General features: G+C 35.2%; 2 protein-coding genes across 5 annotated transcripts; both read left to right on the forward strand.

Annotated features, from left to right (window-relative positions):
• LOC109830133 (autophagy-related protein 101) lies at nt 1,000-8,872 on the forward strand. 4 transcript variants are annotated; one of them, XM_020397295.1, is made up of 8 exons: nt 1,000-1,220; nt 1,382-1,418; nt 2,416-2,525; nt 5,770-5,865; nt 6,414-6,573; nt 8,170-8,332; nt 8,455-8,548; nt 8,656-8,872. In XM_020397295.1, the coding sequence occupies exons 1-7, from the start codon at nt 1,188-1,190 to the stop codon at nt 8,534-8,536; spliced, it is 681 nt and encodes a 226-aa protein (XP_020252884.1). In that variant the 5' UTR covers nt 1,000-1,187; the 3' UTR covers nt 8,537-8,548; nt 8,656-8,872. The 4 variants fall into 4 exon arrangements, with proteins under 4 accessions (XP_020252884.1, XP_020252886.1, XP_020252883.1 ...); XM_020397294.1 differs by having other exon boundaries at nt 1,001-1,220; nt 8,645-8,872; XM_020397296.1 differs by having other exon boundaries at nt 1,001-1,220; nt 2,440-2,525; nt 8,645-8,872.
• Nucleotides 9,201-21,040, forward strand: LOC109830777 (probable bifunctional methylthioribulose-1-phosphate dehydratase/enolase-phosphatase E1 1). The gene is made up of 13 exons (XM_020398144.1): nt 9,201-9,228; nt 10,277-10,369; nt 15,059-15,195; nt 15,311-15,406; nt 15,514-15,633; nt 16,576-16,665; nt 17,449-17,631; nt 17,860-18,015; nt 18,515-18,664; nt 18,761-18,862; nt 19,882-19,991; nt 20,073-20,191; nt 20,777-21,040. Exons 1-13 carry the CDS (start codon nt 9,201-9,203, stop codon nt 20,866-20,868), a joined length of 1,476 nt encoding a protein of 491 aa, XP_020253733.1. The 3' UTR covers nt 20,869-21,040.

The following is a 23,596-nucleotide window of genomic DNA, read 5'->3' on the forward strand; positions in this document are numbered from 1 at the left end:
TCTTGTTCAAAACAAATAAAAAGAACTAAATAACTAAAGGACAATGTTTTAAAAAACTTCCGCCTAGCCTACTTAAGCGTATGCCTAGACATAGGAGGTACATAGACCGCCTACCTAGCGACTAACGCCCATGTGGTACCTAGGTTGCCCACTTAGCTTTTTGGAGCGCCTAGGGGAGTGTAGATTGCTTACGTCTTGTTCAAAACAAATAAAAAGAACTAAATAACTAAAGGACAATGTTTTAAAAAACTTCCGCCTAGCCTACTTAAGCGTATGCCTAGACATAGGAGGTACATAGACCGCCTACCTAGCGACTAACGCCCATGTGGTACCTATCTTGTTCAAAACAAATAAAAAGAACTAAATAACTAAAGGACAATGTTTTAAAAAACTTCCGCCTAGCCTACTTAAGCGTATGCCTAGACATAGGAGGTACATAGACCGCCTACCTAGCGACTAACGCCCATGTGGTACCTAGGTTGCCCACTTAGCTTTTTGGAGCGCCTAGGGGAGTGTAGATTGCTTACGTGAATTGCACCTTTTGGGCTTTGATCGTGATTTCCTCCGTTGCGGCCTTCACGTCCTCCAACCTCCTCCAAACTCCTCGAGGCTTTAACTATGAACACCTCTTCCACGTCCTTCGACTTTTATCCTTCACCACCACTTAAACAAACAAAGAAATCCTTCTAGGTGACAATTCGACACTTAAGCTTTATATAACAATGACATTTACTATCAATTATTATAATAAAAAAATATAAATAGGAAAACCACTTAGGCCACGCCCAGACTCCTACCTAGACACCTAGACACTAGGTGTGCCTAATTTGCCTAGCGCTTTATGTAACCTTCCTAACGAGCATGCGCTGCAGGACTCTAGTTAACTTTATCATTTTTTAATTGTTTCTCGTTTGGAGAAGTTGTTTCTGATGATGGGCTTTTATTAGCCCGGCCCAATACCAAGAAAAATCTCTTCAATAATAAGATTAAATCGAAGAGAGTTTCAAGCAGATACAGCACGACTTCAACCGTAAATCCTAAATTTTTCTTTCGAACTGCGATTTTTGTTTGGGTTTACTTTCTCTCAGTTCCTCACCGTTCAAAGCCCTAATTTTTACACCAAAACCACGATTTTTATTAACAGTGTTCATCGAAACCTAGCTCGAACCTATACTTAGCTATCCACTATGAACTGCGAAGCATGCCAACTCAAGGAACTGGTAAAACTCTCATCTTTGACGTCGGATCTCGTCTTATTTCGCGTTTATTGATCGATGGGGATTTGATTACGCTGAAACCCTAATTAGATTTTCGATGTGTAGGCTCTTTTTTTAAGTTGTTTGATTTGTTGACTAATTCGGTTGATTGATCATTGAATTAGGTGCTTGAGCCCGTGGAGATCCGCGAGGTGTTGCGATGTAAGATTGTTCTTGCTTTATTTCGCTATTTCTTGTGATAATCTTTATACCAAAACCACGATTTTTTTTAACAACAAAATTCACAAAACTTAAGCTAGATCAAAATCCCCAGAAAGTATCCTTTACAGTCATCAAGCTATTACAAAGGAAAGATAAATTTAGCTATGGCATATAGCAAGCAACTAGCCCTATACTACTCCACATCATCTCAACAAAGAAATTACACTTTACGAGCTTTCCAAAAGAAGATAGCTTAGAGATGAATCCTACCCATGAATGCAGATGAAAACTTAACAGCAACTAGCCCCCAAACGGGGGCTCTTATAGAAGTGGACCCAAAGTTGGTCGGTTAATGGATGGAGTGCGTCGGGATTGGACTGATGGGTTTGAATTAGTATTACGTTATCCCTTGGAATTATGCCATCTAAAAACAATGGCATAGTACTCATTGGAGGAAATACATCTTAGAATAATGAACTGAAACTATAACTTTTGCATCATAAAATCAACTGATATTTCTTTTGACTATTGTGCATCGCACGTACATGTCCTATTATGAACTCTCTGTACAAGATGCCCAAACATATGCCCTTTGCTACAACTTTATTGCTCATTAAAGAATATGTCATTGCACGATTCTTACTAGAAGACTTTGATCATGTTACTTAAACCGGTGGGTTTCAGCTGTTATGCAAATTGTTCTTAAAAACTGATTTTGATTTTTTTTTAATGTTGACCTTAGTAAAAAAGGTATACAAGTGCTCTGGCTTCTTCAAAAAGGCAAGTCTCAGATCTAACTTGAGAAATTTGTGGCCTACTAGATTTGAAAGGCTCAAACTGCAATGTTGTTTCACTTATTTTAGTTGTCCTTATTTATTCCACATGATATAATTATTCCTGTATCCAACTTCTATTAGTGATTGGACTTGCCTTCTTGGTAGTTCTGTTACTTCATATGTTTGATTAACTGTTAGTTTGAATCACTTTTCTTTTCTAGATATTTTTAATCTATTGAATGCAGGCATATTGCATACAATTGTATTTAACAGAGCACTGGGACTTGTTCGGCCAAAAGATGTAGATTGTGAACTTTTTGAAATTACTTATGTGAGTAATTCTCCACCTTGAATGTACATGATATATAGGTCCTTTTGTTGCTCATTCTAATGAAATGAATATTGTTAACTTGTTGAAGAAAACATGAAAAAACAATGTCTAAATCTTAGCTTGTTTATTTGTTATATGAAATGAGAGAAGTGGTTAGAGATTTGTGGATTAATTATACTGTCACATCTTATTGCCTTGGTAATTTAAAAGCGCATTTTTAATTCTCTCTTTGCGAGTTTATTGTGTGCGTGTGAGACTATTGATGTTAGACAATGCGTGTGGGATTATTGGTGGGTGTGGGATTATTGGTGTTAGACCATGGATATCTCACCAGACATGCAGATTGCAATTTATAACTGAAAGCAGAATGCCTTACTTTCTTTTCCTTTTGTCCTTTTGCCACGATATTTATGCGTTTTTGTCTTTCTTTCTACTTTCGTGTTTAGGGGTAAAATTCATAAACTCTCTTATAGATCCTTAAGCACAGAGAAATCTGCGAAACCTAGCAAAGAACAGGAACAATGTATCTGAAGAAAACCCTTATCCTTTTAATTTCCCAATATGCTTCTTCCACGTTTTCCCTGCACCATGAAACGCTAAGTGATTATTGTCATTTAGTTCATGAATAATTACCTTTCCAGGTTATGATAGTAAAATAAATTGCAATTGGCCCATATGACAGCAGCATGGGAGTAGTGGCGAGAAATGTTTTTTGTTTTGTTTTGTGTTTGAACATCCAAACACCTGCATGTGTGTTGTGGGGAGAGTGGAGTCAATGAGATATAGTTTTTATCTAATAATTAAGTCCGATTGAACTTTTAAGTGTTTGATAAAGTTTCACACCGAGTTGCATGATTGCAAGGTTAGGTGATCCATGGGTTTCCATCATTCAATTGCATTGCAAAATTAACCTGGTTTTGGTTGGGATGTTCCCAGGATTTGGGAAGAGAAAAAACTAAAAATATGTTGCCTGTGTACCTTTGTTTTGGATGAATCCTCAGCTACAAGTTCAGCTGAAAATAAAAAAGCCATATGATGTTTTTTGGAATATAATATGGTATGTGTTAGAATTTGATTTTTGTTAAAGTAGAGTATTACCTTATGTAGAGTATACAATTGTAATTAACTATGATTTAAATTTATCTACAGGGAAGTTTATGTTGTTATCAGTCAATTTCCAAGGGCTAACTTCATGACCGCTATAAGTCCTCAATCTAGTAACATTCTTCTAGCTTTTAGAGGAGCATTTATCTAGCTAGATCACTGCCCCGCTAAATGTCAACTAGCTAGATTGATACAAACTGAAGTCAATTAATCCCTTACCTCTTTTTTTCTATCTCAGTATACCTTTTACTTGTGCAAAGGTCTCATTTCCCAAGTGATCATGACTGTGACCAATCATCTTCCCAATTGGCACAAATTGTGACTTCTTAGGCTCTATGTGCTCATCCTCTTAAATGTAGGTAAAGTTTTAAAAAGTCACTATTGCCACTTAGCCATGCCTATGCCCATAAATAATTAGTCCAATTCACTTCTTCATCTAAGTATATGGCTTCTAATCTATACTACTTTAAAAAGAGGATTGGAGAGTTAAAACTTTTAATTTTCCTTTTTTTCCTCTCAAATTTTGATAAAATTTAACTATGCCATTATATCTAATTAATCTTTCATTAAATAAATATAACTTTTATTAATTATGCACCTTCTCGTCTTCCTAAATAATTATAATTATCAAAAATATTATAACTATTAATTGTTTAAAAATAATAAATAAAATAGGTAATACACAATTATTAGTAGTAACCAATTAAATTATTATAATAATTATTTATGAATTATAATAAATAATTAAAATAATAGTATAAATAGAACAATATATTTAATTATACTCTAATTCAATGATCAATAAAATAAATAGAATAAAATTTGAATCACATAAATAGTGTAATTATTTTAATAAAATTTGGTAAATTACAAATTACACTATTTATTTAGTATTATTTTATTAAATAAATTAAATAAATAATTTAATATTATTTTTAAAGTGTTTTCTCAAAGATTATTATGTGATGCTAAACAATCTATACTTGGCAATGATTGAAAACTAACCTTTTTACAAAAAAAAATATTTAATATTAATGATAAAATAAAAATTTATGAAATATTTATAGTACTAAATTATTTAAGAGCATAGTTAAAAAATTAAATTAAATAAATATTTTTATAGTATATAGACAATATAATTATTTCAATAGTATTATTTAAACTAAGAATTATAATATTAAATAATGTAAATTACAATAAGCCCTTACGAACTTTCAGCATTTTGCAGTAAATGGATCATATGAACTTTCAGTTGATAACTTTTGTAGAAAGCCCCTAATATCTTTTAGATAAATTAAACCAAACCCTCGGTAACTTTCAAAATGCCTTTTTATGCCATTTTCTGGTTCTAATTTATAGGGGTTATCTGCAAAATCAAAAATTTATTAGGGGTCTTCTTTGAAACAGAAAAATCATTATGGTTTTAGTGTAATTTTGAAAATTCATATGGGCTGAAAGTTCATAAGGGTTTAGTGTAATTTACCCTATTAAATAATTATAATGAGAAATAACTATCACAATATGTTGCAGGTATCAAGTGTAACTATCTAGGGAATATCAGGAAAAAGCTAGCAAAATTAATGTAGCTTAGTTAATTTATAGTTAAGTTAAAAAATTTTAACTTAGAGTGGCATATTTAAGAGAACTTATAGAATTTGCAGTTTTATTTAAGAACAATTTTAGATTTGGAGGCTTATTTAAAAAAGATTAACACTAGGCAATCATTATAAGAAAAAACATTCAATTATAATAACTACATAATAATAATAAATTCATGCATTTCTTTTTAAGCCATCTTATTATACAAATTTATTTTTTAACACATAGTTTTACTATTCAAAATAAAAAATTCAAAACTTAAAAAGATGTAAGTTCACGTGCAAAGCACGTGCATTATACTAGTTTTACGAAAGGAACATTAGAGATCTTCATCCTCAACCATAAGCCTAGCTGATTTTCTCTTTTCCATTCATCATTTAGCGTGGGTGCTAATTGATATGTCACTGATGTTTTTTTTCTCTTGTGGCACTATTTATGTGAATTGAGGATAAAACCGTACCTTGTTTCAGAATGCATAAATTTTGTTTTTCTAACTGTTATTATATTTTCTTGTGTAAACTTATTGCTTCTCATTGTGCAGGTACAATGTGGAGATCCAGAGTTGGAGAAGAAAATAGAGGAGAAGATTGACCACTTCATTGGTTGGGTGGAGAAACATCCAAACAGGAAAAGCCAGGTTTGCATGGAGGAATAATGAAATACAATTTAAATGAGTGCTTTTAGACTTGGCCTTCACTATATACATCTGTCGTTGTTATTGAAAAATGAAAATATAAGCTGGCTATTACGTTCTCAAATTGTCGTTATTGTCAGACCTTTCACATTTCTTCAACCTTTTGATATGTCTGTTAATCTTAAGATTGAAAACTGCATTCTGCTAATCCAGCAACTTATAAACCGGTGATAATTGTAATCTATAAACTATAGACTATGGACCTAGCTATGTTATCTGAACTATAAGTTGCAAAAAGTACAGTCGACATAGCTGACTATTATGTCCTAAGATTGTTGTATCATCATATCTTTCACATTCTCTTAAGCTTTTGATCTATCTGATAATCTTTAATGTGGCAACTATGTTTTAATAATCCAGTAACTTATAAACCAGCTATAATTGTAAGATTATGGACCTGACGATGTTATACCAAGATATCTGAAACTATATGTTGCAAGCAGTACAGTTTTCATCAGCTTCAGTATATTAATTAACTATTATCTTTGCAGGTGTCTTTGTCTTTCTACGAGGTCAAGAACAAGCAACCGACCTGGTTCAGTAACAAAATTGAACGCCTTTACTGGGAGCAATGGCACATTAACTTGCATGTGGTGACTCCCAAAATACACGGAAAGTCTCATCATTCTAAGGCATCTGCACTTTCTCGAGGTACATGGCTAATTAAGTAAATGGGTCAAATATAGGGTTCTTTGCGGATGGACCTAGGGGTGGAAATGAACCAAATAATTAACAAATAGTTTGTTAATTGTTCGAATAACTATTCGGTCATATTCGATTTGGTAGTTTATTTACCACTAAGGAGGGTTAGTCACTTAGAACTTAAAATTGGAACTGAGATAATATGTGAGATAAATTTTTAAGATATTAGTCACATAGAACTAAAACTAGAACAAAATTTTATAGTGTTAGTCAAGTAGAACTCTAACAAAACTAGAATTGGGATAATGGTACAAAATTATCCTATTTTTTTATTTTTCTATACAAAAATGAGAGTTCTAGTCTCTCAAATTATTCCAAGTTTTAGCTTGGAACTAGATGATAAAAAACTAGAATTCATATTCATTTTGTTATTTTTTTATTTTTTATATTTTTTTACTTCTTTCCTATTATGGTTATCACCATCATTAAACCATTATTATAATAATAATTATCAATATCTTATTGTCTAACCAAAAGTTATTTAATAGTAAAGAACATTCTTGTAAGCAATTATTAATCAATAATAGTAAGTTTAAAATACATAAATAGTATTTATAACTTCAAAATGCATAAATATATATTTCATGATTATAAAATTTTATCCCACATTATTTTATCAAAATATCCCGCTTCACAAAATGGATCCTATTTATCCCACTAAAATATCCCACTAGCGAAAAATTATTCTACTTTAACAATTATCTTATTTTGCATGAAAATGTCCCAATTGACTAACACCTCCTAAACAAATATTTTTTAGTATTCGAGTTTACTAACGAATAGAATTTAACCAGATGTATATTCGATTCGTTTATCTATTAAATATTCGTTTAAAATTTGATCACACCTTATTATTTGTATTATTGCACATATGATGTTATATTTTTAACTCACTTACCATTTCTACTTAAGTTTTATATACTGATTTTAAGACTTAAATAATCTTAAATCTGTTTTCTAATTAAAAATTTGATTTAAATATATACATCATATATTATAAAGAAATAATTTATATTTATGAATTTTAATATTATTTGAAAATCAATTTTTTTTGCAGAATAAATATACTTTGATATTCGATAAGTATTTGTAAATATTCATGAATATTTATGAAATACCAAGTATTCGAGTTTCGAAAAACTAGATATATGAATATTAGAGTTTGCATTCGAATTCGATAATTTTAAACAAATACAAATACGAACACCTTAGTATTCGATTCAATTCGATCGTTTACCACCCCTAGATGGACCCCCTGCAGTATCATTATTTAAACTTACTATCCCTCTAGTTTTATTTTTGCATATAGGCCCCATGAGTGAAATGTTTTAAATTTTTTACCCTCAAGAGGAAGAGAAATTTGTTTTTTGAAATAAACCGGTGCAAGAATCTATAAATGTTCACTCAGACATCTCTCTGTAAAAATAAAACTAGGGGGGTAGTTAGTTCAAAACCACGATATCATAGAGGGTCTGTCCGCAATTAACCCAAAATTGTGTATATCAATGTACTACTGCTGCAAGTTCTCATTCAATGTTATAGCAGAAACTGCAATGGAAGAGAGCAGTTCCCGTCGTGCTGCCTTGGAGTCTTCCCTCCGAGATGTCTTGTTTCAGGTCATAAAATTCGTCAACGAGAAGAAGGATCATATTCCTTCAATATCCAATTCTGAAGTGATATCATTCCCCTATGAAATCACCATCCCAAGGTTTGTGCTTTTCTTGAACACTTGACCTATCATTTTCTTGCTTGAGCAAATAAAACTTGTGAAGGAATTTCTAAATGAATCTCCAGGTGACTTTTCTTTTTTCCTTTCGGTGTGTTCCACAGTTCATCAGATTCTTCGTTTGGGTGGCACACCGATGTCATCAAGAGGATGCTGCAGACTGGGAACCCTAGCATGCTGAGCTGATCATTTTAACCGGCAAGTTATCTTACTCGTATGCTGTAAAAATACGAAGATAAATGCTCATTTTATATGTCATTTAAATATCGACACTGGATTGATTGATTGATTCAGGATTTGTACAGAAGAAAGGTGAAGATGTAAGAGCAGGTGTTTCGCTGAGAGAGAGTGAGCACTGAGCAGTAACCCTTTAGCTTAATTTGTACAGAGTTCATACTGTGTAGTATATTTATCATTAGTATATGAATTTATAAATTATGTCGCAGACGGATAAGTTTATGTAATGTCTGGAAAAATTAACTTTTATCGGTGTATATTTTATGGTATCTGCTATTACTATGCTGTGGAGGTATTTGTTGCGTGAACTTTGCCCGCATATATGACTATATGCGTGTAGTAGATAATATGGTTGATGAAATTGGCGTTGGACCAGTCATTAGGGTATGAAGGCCGTATATGTGCTCTACGGTAGTTTTTATTTTTCCCAGATAATCCTAATTTTAGACGAAAATATATTTTTACAGGGAGTGATCATACTCGTTCAATTCTTCTCTTTCGATTTGGAAATGTTTTGTCTTTGGGATGTTTTGGAATCAGGCTTGAGGGATTCACATATCCGTGGACTGAGAGAGCTTCGAAACCAAATACATTAACCAAAATGCAAATAAACATGGTGCTAAAAGAACCTCCTTCAAAAGGTCTTAAATATAATCTACTTAAGCAACGTATTAATTTAATTTACTTCTCCAATAAAATAATCAATTCAGGGGGCATCAAAGGTTACAAAATGGCTAAATAATCACTTTGCCACTTTTAAGCAGGACCTTGTTTAGATTTTTTATTTTTTTTTTCTCTTTTCGTTGGAGACATTATGGTAGTAACATCTTGGTTTAATTGTGGATAGACCACCTGCAGTATCACTAAATTGTGAGCAGACCCCTGTAGTTCTATCAGTTATGATAGACCCGCAAACCCCCTGTAGTTCTATCAGTTATGATAGACCCGCAAAAAAATTGACCCGAGTCTGAATACGCCCGTTAGCGAAAATTTTGAATCTTTTTAAAATAGAGAAGTTACCAATTGGGAGGGTCTATCGTCACCAATAAAACTATTCAGTGACCACCTGTATTATCACTAAATATTTTTAATAATTTTAAGAGGGAACAAAAATTCACTCAGGGTGCCTATTTGCAGCAAATAGAACTACAAGGAGCCTATTTGCAATGGAATGATACTAAGGGGGTCTATTCGCAATTAATCCTCATACCTTCTACATAAAATGACGCCAATCTGATTATTTTTCTATATAAAATAATATTAACTGGGTATGAAAAGTCAATATTAATATTATAACGTTGTCAATGAGTAAAAAATATTAAATTATAAACACGATCCTATTGAAATACTAATCTAGTAATTTAGCCTTTAGAGAATCCTAATCTACGAAATGAAGCGTCACGAGGTATTATTGGATTTTTCTTTCGGGATATTCGTCCCTCGAGATATTTATTTTGAAAATCGATCTCAAATTTATTTCTAAATTAGTGCAAAAAAGTACATATAAGTGAAAATATTTATATTTCCAGGGTGTTTTCCGAATAGATTCTTGCAAAGCGGCTTGCCTCTGGCCATCTTTTCCCTTTTTAGCGCCACCTCTCGGTTCTCTTCACTCGGCCAAAATTCTCACTCCCAAACCCTAGAGAGACAAAGAGAGACCAAATCCCTAGAATCTAGAGAGATAAACAGTTGCTGATCATCGGCCGANCGGTAGCATCACCATCAAGGTCCACGACGATTCCGTCCCCAAATCGCAGCAACTCATCGTCATGTCTCCCTCCGGTATTTAAAAAAAAGATTTTTTTCCTTTTTGGGATATTGGTACCTTAAATGTTGGATATTTTGAAATTAGTCCCTCGCTATTTAGTCAAGTTTTAACATTGGTCGGGTTCAGTGATTAATTCTGTTGTGCGTAGCGGAACCGAAAATGACAACCGAAATAAAAACAAGTACCACAGCAGGTAAGACATCAAATTTACGTGGTTCGATAATATGCCTACGTCCACAGGGCAATGAGGGGATAGATCTCACTAATAGAAAAAAGTACAAATAGAGATTACAATCACTCAATAATCTCACAAACAAAAAATCACTATTGATTTCTTTTTCTCTTAATCTCTCTCATAAAATTACTCAAACTCTAATTGTTCTCTTAATAACTCTTCCTAACTGATCTAAGCTTTGATGGAGATCTCAAGCTCTGATGCATTGAACGAAGGAAGAGGAGAGGGGATTTATAGGCTTCATACCCTCTCATTTGTCAACAAAAAACGGGCAGCGGAGCTCTTTTTGTCAACACCGAAAGAGCCTGATGTTGTTGACAAAAACAAAGCCTTCCACAGAAAGCTCTTCAATCTGCCTCCATTTTTTACCTCCCACCGAAAGCTCTTCATCCTTCATTTTCAACAAGAGTGGCTGCCACCCAACAATCTCCATCTCGGTGAAGTTTTCCCAAAACTGAGCAGACACCAATACCAATCAAATGTCTCACTTGTTGCATCCAGTACGAAGTGGAATAAATCCACGACAACGGTCTCAATCCACAACAAGTCGAGAACCCAAACGAAAATACGAACAAATTCCAAATGTCAGTATAAACTCACCAAATCGGTTGCATCATAAAATGACTGTCTATGTATCCTCTTGTCCAAGGAATCAAGTCTCACGTAGTTCACCAAATAGCCTCCAAAGACCCTCAATCAACTAGAAGAATTCACAACTCTTCTCAAACATCACCAACATATCTGCAACTGATAGCTCTCCCAATGACCCCAAAGTGAAACAAACCAAACATCTCTACCTGAGGTGAACCAACGGTCATATCCAAATCCGAACTATGTTCACCAGCTACACTCGAAACAATCAACTCATCATCTGTATCCACATCAACATGATCCCTAATCTGTGTCACCTCAGCTGGAATCCCAAACGATACAGTATGATCTAGAGTATGTGGAGTAATCTCCACCCAATGTGAAATAATATCATCATCCACCCGCTACGATATCTTAATAATCTGATCAACACTCTCCACCTGTCGAGAGTCAAATGTGACATACCTGCTCAGAACAAAAAATCAGAGTCTCTCAAGCAAAAAATCAGAGTCTCTCAATTGATAACCAAACGAGCCTCTGAATCCCAAACGTACACTCGGATCAAATCTCACATTCTCAATGTGACCATATGTTGGGCAACCAAATATCCGAAACATTCTAAAAACTGAAGCAGCTCTACCAAATCTAAAATCTCTAAACGCAGCAGTCGGCAACCTATGACTAAGATGACTCAAATATGTCAAAAATACCAACACCAAAATCAATGTTCAACATCAACCGCTGATCCTCCTCCAGTAAGGAACGACCCATTAAAACTGTCATCTCATCTTGTCGTCCTAATGTTTTTTTTCCAATGAAGTGTCTCAAACTGTCGTGAGCTTGGCACAAATACAGAAAAGAACCTCTACCAAAATTAGAACAACGTATTACCTTTCTGCCAATACATTTCTTTCACCTATTGTTGACTACTAGGACTTCACACCAACGAGACTTGGTTGCAATCCACAAATATCTAGAACAGTTACAAACACAGAAAATCAAATACCTATTACCTCCCAATGATGTCTCCTTGGAAGGCCCCAAATGCCTGAATGAACATCGTCTAAAAGACCCCTCGATCGATGGATAGAAGTACCAAATTTTACCCCGGTCTCCTTGCTCATACAAATATGCTCAAAGGACTTCAATCTGCAGATCAAAGCATTCCTCAACAAACCATACACGACATAACCAATCAAATATCCCAGCATCAACAAACGCCACAGTCTAGTCAAATCTAAAAAATCGTCAGCTCTTTACCAATCACCATGCTCTCAATCAAATAATACAAATTCTTTCTCCTGACGTCCTTCATTACAATAATGGACCCAAATATGACATTCAAACATGCATCCTCCGAGGTCACCCTATAGTCTGCTGCCTTCAAAACTCCAAGTGAAATGATGTTCTTCTTCAACTGAGGAACAAACCTCACTTCATCCAATTTTCGAATCACCCTGTCACACATCCTAATCCGAACGGTACCGATACCACCAATAGGATATTCATGATTATTACCCATGAGCACGACATCCCCTATTTTTACCTCCTGAAAACTGGAGAACCAATCTCTCCTAGGAAAAATATGGTATGAAGCACCTGAATCCAATATCCACTCAGTAGAGTCGACAACACAAACTGACAAATGTGCTGGGCACGAATAGCCCGAAGAATCTTAATCTGAAATGTCGCCACTAGCCTTGGCAACATTCACATCTGAAACTTGAATAGCTTTTCCCTTATTCTTTCCGGCTCGATCTGTCAACTTTAGGCAATCAGATTTTCAATGTTCATCCTCTCTACAAAAAGTACACTGATTCCTACCAACTGCAGGATGTGCCCCTCTTGGCTTCGATTTTGAGTGATTAAATGGACGGTGGTTTGGACTACGACCTCTCACTGTCAATGTATCTCTCGATGCCTTCTCGGAGGGTTCATTATCACTCTTTCTCAACTCATAATTAACCAATGCTGAGGTCACCTCCTTATAACTGACAGTGGTTCTACCATTAATCATTGTAAGGACAAAGGTACCATAATCATCCTCTGACAATGAACATAATAACAACATCGCCTTGTCTTCATCCTCTACCATGATATCCACATTAGTCATATCCGATAGCAATTTTATAAAATTATTAACATGTTCTCTAATGGAAACTCCTCTTTTCATTTTGAATTGGTAAAACATCTTCTTTAAATGAAGCATATTCTTAATGCTCTTCGTCAAATACTTTTCATTGAGTGTTTCCCACAACCGTTTTGCCGATGTTTCATTCATTACATCGTAAATCAAATCCGGCGTCAAACATGATCTAATAACCCCACATGCTCTACTATTTATTTTCTTCCAAACCTTTTTCTCCATATCAGCGGGTTTATCTTGTAATTCAAGAGTCTCTTCTAAATTTTGTGCATTTAATGTATCCATCACTTGACACCTCCACAATCTAAAATTTATCTTGCCATCAAATTTTTAAACATTAATTTTTGTATTATTAATGCTCAATCCTTGTATCGCCTTAGTCAAGGACGATCCCGATGTACTTGCTTCGGTCATTTTCAATCTAATCTCCAAATTATACAACTACAACTTGAATTGTAAAAAGAGCAAAATTAGGGTTTGTACCTCCAAACGAGAATCCGCACCGAATCCTCCAATTGATTTCTCCACCACTCCTTGGAAGATGAAATCCCTTGTAAAAACCCTAGCTTTCTCCTTCAATCCTCCAAATCTAACCCCAAGCCAACCCGGAGCTCTGATACCACTTGTGCGCAGCGGAACCGAAAATCATAACCGAGATAAAAACAAGTACTACAGCAGGCAAGACACCAAATTTACATGGTTCGGCAATATGCTTACGTCCACGGGGCAATGAGGGGATAGATCTCACTAATAGAGAGAGTACAAATAGAGATTACAATCACTCAATAATCTCACAAACAACAAATCACTCTTGATTTCTTTTTCTCTCAATCTCTCTCATAAAATTGCCCAAACTCTAATTGCTCTCTTAATCACTCTTCCTAACTGATCTAAGCTCTGATGGATTTCTCAAGCTCTGATGCATTGAACGAAGGAAGAGGAGAGGGGATTTATAGGCTTCATACCCTCTCATTTGTCAATAAAAAACAGGCAGCGGAACTCTCTTTGTCAACATCGAAAGACCCTGATGTTGTTGACAAAAACAAAGCTTTCCACCGAAAGCTCTTCAGCCTGCCTCCATTTTTGACCTCCCACCAAAAGCTCTTCATCCTTCATTTTCAACAAGAGCGGCTGCCACCCAACAAATTCAACGCTGTAGATTACTGTTTTATCCTCAATTTATTTGTTCTCGTACTTGAAGTCACGGAAGTTCGCTCTCTCTCTCTTATGGTCTGTTTGGATGGAGGGTAAAGAAGGGAGGGCAATGAAAATTTTGGTTTACTTTTGTTTGTGAGTTTCATTTAGAAGGGTAGAGGAGGGGAATGATGGGGAAAATTAAACTAAAATCTTACCTCCCAAATTGGGGGGTAAAGAATGGGAAGGGAAGGAAGGAAAATTTTTTCCTTCATTCCCTTCCCTTAGTCATCTCCCAAACACACTATTATGAAAATGGGTTAGGGAAAAGAAAATTATCATTTGAGGAGAAGGTTTTGGTTTGTTTTATATGGGTTCCGGTTTGAATGCAAACTTTCGAGAAAAATGTATAACTGGTAAGTCAGTCAACAACTTAAGTTTAATGGCATTTAGGGGCTTAGTAGCAACTTTAATGATATGAGGTACAAATTTTAAAATATGAAAGATTTGAAGGGACAAATATCTAAAATCCCCCCCAAAAAAATCAAAATTTTGATTCATTTTCCAATGATTTCTTAAAATTGTTGCAATGGGTAGGAGTCCAGAAGGAGAGGATGGAGCCTGAGGATATGTACGTGCTCTCTGATGCCGGGATCGTGCTTTCTGCCCCCTCAGCGAAGCCGTATCCTAATAAGCTGCCCAAATGTACAGACTGTGCTCCACTGTTCATGAAGGTAGTGAAGCCCAGTAAACTTCAGTTGATACTTTTGAGATATTCTTGAGATATGTAGTGATTGTCAATAAATTGAAGGAAATTTCTTAACGGAAAGAGGGAAGTTGTTTTTGTAGGCTTATCAGATGCGAAATGCTGGAGCTGTGATTCACAGTCATGGGATGGAGTCTTGTCTCGTAACTATGCTTCATCCTTTCGCGAAGGAGTTCAGGGTAAAGTCTTTTTTTCCCCCCTGCCTTTTGATGTTTTTATTATAACGTGTCATGTTCCTTTATATCATCCTAGCCTGATCATGAATTTTTCTGTTTTATTGATGCAGATAACTCACATGGAAATGATAAAAGGAATTCAAGGACATGGTTACTATGATGAACTTGTTGTTCCAATAATTGAAAACACTGCTCTTGAGAGTGAGCTGACAGAAGCCCTCAGCGAAGCGGTAGTTCTTTCTTTCAATTGCACTGCTTGCATAAGATTCTTTCTTGAGTTTGATTGCCAATCCACATTCTTATATTAGAATTTCACAGTCCTTATATTGACACCCTATTGGACATGTTAAGATGATACTTTTCAGTTTTGATATTCCATTTTTTAATCTGACTGCAAATTCATGAACTAGAATAGGTGATGTTCATCTGAGTATGAATGCTCACATTATTTGACGCTATGAAGAACACATCATAATTTCGTAACCACTCAAATTCTTTAAAGCAAACCGCATAAAGGTTGTTTAGTGGTTGAGAAAATCACTTAGCCATCACTTACCAATCACATGCGGTCACTGTTGGCCACTATGTCTTGAAGTTATCTGAGCAAATGATCATGACGTGAAGGTGTAGATGTAAGTAATGAAAGCAAGTTATTAGTTACATAAAGACATTCTGGAAGATTCATTTGGGAAACACTGCCATTATACAATTGATTGAAAAGTCAATTTACAGCTTGAATAGTGCTGTCGTCCCTTTCAGCATGACGCAACACAATTCCTTAAAGAATAGGCAGTGACACTACAACTTTTTGTATATTATAGGGAATACATGCTCATATTGTAGGCATGTCCATGGAAATGTACAATGTCTGTGACAACAAGATAAAGTATTTTTGAAACTTCTTCCTTCTAACTTCACTAATTGCATAGATTCTGTAATATATAAGTGAAATAAAGTGCTTCTAGGATAGTGGATGCTGTTTCTTTCTAATTTTTCTGAATAGGATACATCAAACAAAATGTAAGACACCTAAAGTTGATGGTTACATAATTGGAAAGCTATTCTGAGACTATTATTTGTCCCTTTATATATGATTTACATGGCTTGTAACTGTTTTTTTCCCTTTGATAGTAATTCTAATTGCTAATGGCCGTAGTATTCATGTTTTACAGATTGCAGCATACCCAAAAGCTACAGCTGTGCTTGTACGTAATCATGGCATATATGTATGGGGAGATTCTTGGATCAGTGCCAAGACCCAGGTTTGTTCTTTTGTCAGAGTTTGTTGCAATAAAATTTCCAAGTAACTATGTCATTTTCACGTACTTACCACTCCCGTTTCTTATTTGGTCCATACCTTTGCTTTTATTTCTATGGCCTTTGAGCTTCCGTCTTGGAGTTTGTTGTTTGCTGAATTCAGAATTTGATACTTCTGCAGTATTATGTAGAATATCCCAAAATATTGCGAGCAGATTGATTATGATTTTCTCATAAGTCCAGCTTTAGTTTTTGCGTGCGATACCTGGAGTTATGACATTCAAGGATGTTTTTGATTCTATTTTGACAATATAAGATCACCTGGTCTATATCTTTATTGCTAGGATGTAATATTCTAGTGGGAACTATACTTTTCGTCTAATCTTAGTACTGGTGATGCTCTTACTGTGATATTATCCTAATAGCACTTTACTTTAAAATGTTTTACTCTCTACTTGCTGTTCTCTAATTGACGTAAGTTGCACGACACACCCATTGTTATATGCTAGTTTTTATTATTGCTTTTGCTATAAATTATTTTGTGGAGATGAAGTCACCTGCATTCAAATTCATTCCTAAATCTATTTTTATACATTGGAGGCCCTCTCTCTGGCATTAGCCACTCTATTTTACGCTCTTTATAACCTTGTTGATGTCTTATTATTTCTTTATTCTTTTCTCAAAGATGGTTGCCCTGGCTGTCGTTTGTAATAAATTTGGAATGCTAGATAGCTATTCCCTTTTTTCTGTTGTATGATGAGTAATTTTACTTCTCATTTCTTTTCTAGGCTGAGTGCTACCATTATTTGTTTGATGCTGCCATCAAACTCTACCAGTTAGGTATTGACTGGACCAGTCCAAGTCATGGTCCAATCAACAGTGCTAAAGTACATCAAGGAAGTGAGAGGCATGTAAAAGGTTCTATTACGGCAGCACCTACAAATGGAACTCATGTTGCAGAACCATTACGAGTAAGTTCTTGTCACCTTCCTTTTATGTGCGTGTACTGCAGTCAGATGTTTTTTTATTCTCTCTTTCTTTGTCCTGCATTATCTTCTGAAGATGCAGCCCTTAGTTGCAAGAAATTCTTACATCAGCTAGCTGTATCACCTGGTCTAATTTGAATAATATTACTTGTATTTGAGAAACATGAGCATGATGAGCTTTACCCTCTAATAGATATTTGGCGTATTTCGCAGCAATGCATTGTTCTTGACATTGAAGGAACAACAACTCCAATATCATTTGTTACGGATGTCCTTTTTCCCTATGCCCGTGATAATGTGCGGAGACATTTAATGTCTACATATGACAGCAAGGAAACCAAAGAAGATATTGGGCTATTGCATGCTCAAGTAAGTCCTTGATCTTACTCTTTGTGCTGTTATGTCTTATGGTAGAGTAATATTAAAGTTTTCATGTAATTACTTTATTATTCTACCTGCTCATGTAGTCATGTTGTATGAAGAAGGATGTGAAATTCTGAATAAACACAAAACTCACATCTAACTTGTTTTGTTATTAAAACATTAGCCGATTGTGAAGTTAGAGCTTATTCCATGTGGTAAATTGGTAGTGCATTTTGTGCATGTTTGTCCATGTGATAATACTCGCGCATCTGTGTTGTGCATGGGAAACATGTGCATTCGTGTAAGAGGTTGTTTTTTTTGGGAGTGGGGTGTCGGGGGGTGGTGGGCCCTTCTTTTAAGCACTATGAAAGTCTTCGGGCATAAAAGCTTTAAGTTCCTTCCATTATTACTCTGTTCGTCCAAATTAGTGAGCTCAGTATCTATTTTTATATTCAAATTTTGGTTATGACTTACATGGTTACATTTGAATTTAAATCATATATAGGTTAAAGATGACCTGGAAAAAGGTATTTTAGGGTCTGTACCAATTCCAGCTGATGATGCGGGGAAAGAAAAAGTGATTGATTCTTTGGTAACTAATGTGGAAGCAATGATAAAGGCTGACAGAAAAATTACTGCTCTCAAACAACTGCAGGTAATTAAATCTTTCAAGTGACTAGGTGTAAAAGGTGTATCTATAGCTACCAGAATTGAATTTTTACATTTATTCGCGTTTCGTTTCTATATACAGGGACATATATGGAGAACTGGGTATGAAAATAATGAACTGCAGGGAGTTGTATTTGAGGATGTTCCTGAAGCTCTTCAGAAGTGGCATGCTAAGGGCATCAAGGTAATATCCTCATAATTTCTTCAATTAATTGTTGAGAAGTGCTAGAACTAGTAATATGGACTGCGTAGCTATATTCTTTCGGCAGTAGGCAGCTTCATCCCATCAAATCTTTACAGTAAGAAAAGTATTACTGAAAGTTGCTTTTATTTTTTTGTAACAGTAATACTTGTCTTAGCTGGTTCTCAAAATGAGAAAGAATAATAGATGAGAAAAGGACAGTAGAACGCATAGGCACCAGAAAAACTAGAATTCTTTTCTTACTTAAAATAAAATTCCTTGCAACTGAATAATATCTATTTGTGGTGCTTACTAGATGCTCCATTGGAATTGTTTAGTTTTATAATTTGAGAACAGTTGCACCTCTTACTTGCAGGAGGAAATCAATCTCACCAGAATGACATAGCTATTTCTTTTTGCAACTGATGTCCTTTCTCTTCCTCTTCCTCATCCTCAATCCGGTTAATCATTCATAATTAAAAAAAAATTGCACTTCGATAAATGATAATCCTCTAGTTGTCCACTGTACGCTCTGCATTGAAAGTGTTGGATTCTTGAAGTCGAATAGTAGACTGTAGTGTGTCTAGGATCAGGATGACTGTGGCTTGTTAATTAATTTATCTTGAGGCATCGAAAGAATGTGAACCAACAATACAACTGGAGGATGAAATTTTTGGAAGGTTTATAGTATTTTGTTGTATAAACACGAATAAATACATAGTGTTGAGATACATTTGGTACCAGCCAAATATATGTAAAGTTGTAAACAAAGTTCTAATCCCATATGGATGAATTAGGACACCAGGTGATGGTCAGTTGTATGAGAAAAATAAAGAAAAGGATGTAGACGAATAAATAAAACTCTCTCTTTTGCTTACATTTCAGATAGAAAGTGCTCAAATATTGGCATGCAGGCGTCCATGCTGCACTACTTACTAGACTGCTTTATGATTTCTTTTTTTCTGATTTGTTAATCTTCTGTGGAAAAATGATGATGTTGATTCCAAAACTTTGTTCTTCAGGTTTACATATATTCTAGTGGTAGTAGAGAAGCTCAGAGGCTCATCTTTGGAAATACAGTATTTGGGGATTTGAGAAAATACTTGTGTGGATTTTTCGACACTACTGTGGGGTATGTTTTCATTACTAGTCAGTCTTCTTTTTTCATCGTATTGTTTGTTCAAAATTAATAACAATTTTTCGTCTTCTATAGGAATAAAAGAGAATCGCGCAGTTACTCTGAGATCTCACAATCGGTAGGAGTAGATAAGCCATCTCAAATCCTATTTGTGACGGATGTCTATCAAGAAGCTGTGGCTGCGAAGGCTGCTGGTGAGTTCTCACCTGTGTATTGTCCTGTAAATTTTTTGCGCTCTCCTGAATTTCTGACATTTATATTGCTCAATAGTTCATTATCTCTTTATTTATCCTCAAGTGTTTTTTCATCTATCCGAACTCCCAACTGTCCTACTATAACTGCAAAAATCATGTACTTCCCATATTGGAGACTTCTACAAACAAATGTCAGAAACTATTCCACTGTTATCGGGTGATGTAAATAGGTTTAAGGGGGGAAAGAATCCTAATAAATCTTCCCGCAAACATGTGCAATGAACTATTAGATGTGTAAATACCCGGTACTTTGGTTACAAGTTAGGGTTTAACCATTAGATGTGCAAATACCTGGTACTTTGGTTACAAGTTAGTGGTTAACTTTTAAGTGTCCCCTTTTCACCTACGTTGACGACTCATGATCATTAATAATTGTGCCATTTTATAAGAGAGACTTGTAGGTGAAGAAAGGATTTCGATGAATTCTTTTTTGTTACGGTTTTATGCATGTTTGTGGACTAACAATGCTGTGCCTTTTGTTGGTGATTTGCTGAATGAATATAAATTGTTTAAACTTATATCCAGGTCTTGAAGTGATGATCTCAGTTCGTCCTGGAAATGCACCTCTCCCAGAAAATCATGGTTTCAAGACCATCAAATCCTTTGCAGAAATCTGAGCTACTTGCAAAGTTGCAAAAGATTCCCATGGACTAGTGACTTCCCTGAAGAATGGATGTTTCATGTGTGCAAATGATTGTAATAATTATACTGTACTGTATCATATGAGAGACTTATTCTTCTGTTGGCTATTGTGAATCAAAATAAAATCTCAAGTTTTTGGGCGTCCAAGTATCTGAGGTGGGATATGCTTAAGAATCGGTAGTTATATGTCCCTATTTTAAAAGGCCTCCGCCTATGTTCTAGGCCTAGGTGATACGTTGGCCACCTGCCTAGCGCTTAACGCCTAGATGATACTTAGGCTGCCCATCTTGGTTTTAGAAGCACCTAGTAAAGCATTGTCTGCTTACATAGAGTATATCCTTCAAGTCTTGATCATGATTTTTCTTCTGTTGTAGGCTTCACAACCTCTAAACTCTTCCAGCCTCTAAATTTGAACATGTCTTCTACCTCCTCCGGCCTTCAGTAAAACCACCACCACTTGAACGAAAAAAGAAATCTGCCTAGGTGCTAGTTTTGCATCTAAGCTTTCTATGGCATTTACTATCAATTATATTGCTATTATAAAATAAATTAAAAAAGGAAAATAGCCTAAGCTCCCACCTACGCACCTAAACCACCTAACGCTTTCTTGAAGTAAGATTTCTGTACTCCATTTGTGCAAATGAATTAGAAGTGAGGAAATTTTTTTATTCAACCAATAATGATTATGATGACGAGCCTCGTCATGCTTATAGCGAGGTTCAATCTTGCTTTATTTCTTGGCATTTTTTGGTGTCTACACTTTCAACAATTTCTTCATCTTCTTCCATGATTGGATTTTTTGCTTCCGCTGATAGGTGCGCTCCGCGCACAATGATTGCCACCAAAAAGCTACTTTACCATCAAGTCGGTAGGATACTCACTTAACCTTCTGATCTTCTACAATTTCTAAGTACCCGAAAAATCTCTCCACCCCATCGATCCAATCAAGAAAATCTTCTACATCAAGTTTTCTATTGAAAGATGACCTCATATTTTTAGTATCATAGATATCCCACCTTGAGTATTCTCTATGACCATGATTTCGACGCAGGGCTGCATACTCATTGATATTGCTGTTGAATTCCTCATGCGGCGTCCTATGACATCTTTAGCAACCATCAAAGTGATCTCAAACTCATTCCAGATTCAGATACTCCGTAGCTAACGGAAGTCAGTCTCTATGAGCCTTAATGGGTAACAGGGGCTTTATCGCCTGCAATCAGATCGAAAATAGGGCTCTGATACCAATTAAGGCAGTGCAGAAGTGATAAACCTTAGAGTCCACCAATGGTTGTTTTCTGAATCCAGAAATGACGATCTTTGAATCCAAGAAGAAAATATAATAAAGAGGAAAGTTTATTGATAAAAGTAATCTAATGACTCCAGAGGGATACGACTCTTCTTAAATAAATATAAAAATAAAAATAGACTCCTAATACAACTAGAATCACAAAGAAATAGAAAGTATTAAATTTTACCCTAAAAATACTCCCTATGGTAGAGTAAACAAATCTGTCTAATATGAATTAAAATTGAATTTGTTTCCTAATCTAAGTAGACTCTAATTTATTACTAAAAATAAACTAAATATTAATTATTTTTGATTTTCTGTTAATAACTGGTGATACTGATGAGATTTTAGAAATCTAACAATTCGGTTGGCTTCATCTTGTCGAAATAGGCGATTTGCATATATAATATATCAGAATCCATCTTCTTGATTGGAAGGTATGATCGTTTCTTTCTGGAAATCAATAATATGTATGTATACGCATTTAGCTTGTTATTGTCTCGATCTTCCATGAAATTGTCCGTTAAGCGTCCTACATCACAATTGTACAAGAAAAGGGAAAAAAAAGGACAGATAGATGTAAACGAATAAATAAATTAGCTGCATGTAGCCGTCGACGCTGCACTACTTAATTAGACTGCTATTTATTTCTCATTTCCTGTTTTTTTTTAATCTGCCTTGTGGCAATGCCGATTCATTTACAGAATTAAAGTGGAAACTTTGCTTTACAGGTTTACATGTATTCTAGTGGTAGTAGAGAGAAGCTCGGAGGTTCATCTTTGGGAATACAGCATTTGGTATCTGAGAAAGTATTTGTGCGGATTTTTGTCACTTCTGTTGGGTATATGTTTTCCTTACGAGTTAGCTTTTCATTGGCTAGAGCTGCAATTAAATTAATTTTCTGTGTTATATCAGCTGTCATATTTTACCTGAGACTAGCTAGTTTCTAATTTTCCTTTTTTTTTAATAGGTACGGAAGAGAATCACACTGTTAGGGGCTGTTTGGTTGGGTTGTTTTTGTTTGAAAGTTACTGTAGCTGTCAGGTAGCTGTCAGGTTACAGTAACTTTCACTTGTTTTCATTGTTTGATTATGCAAAAAAAAAAAATGCTAATGTGGCAGTTAAAAATCCAATGCGGCAGTTTCTGACCATATCTCCGCAAAATATGGTGTTTTTGGGCGAAAGTTACTGTAGCTATCAGAGTCAGTTTTCAACCTGGTTTCCTGACTACAGTAACTTTCACCTAGTGAACCAAACGGGCCCTTATTGGAGATCTCGGTTCGTCCTGGAAATGTGCACCCCTCCCTGAAATCCACGGTTTCAAGACCATCAGATAACTTTGCAGAACTCTGAGCTAATTGCAATTGCAAAAAATTCCGATGGACTGTGATAAGACTGTATCGTGTCATTGC

Source organism: Asparagus officinalis, chromosome 2, assembly GCF_001876935.1.
Source record: "Asparagus officinalis chromosome 2, Aspof.V1, whole genome shotgun sequence".
Taxonomy (NCBI): Eukaryota; Viridiplantae; Streptophyta; class Magnoliopsida; order Asparagales; family Asparagaceae; genus Asparagus; species Asparagus officinalis.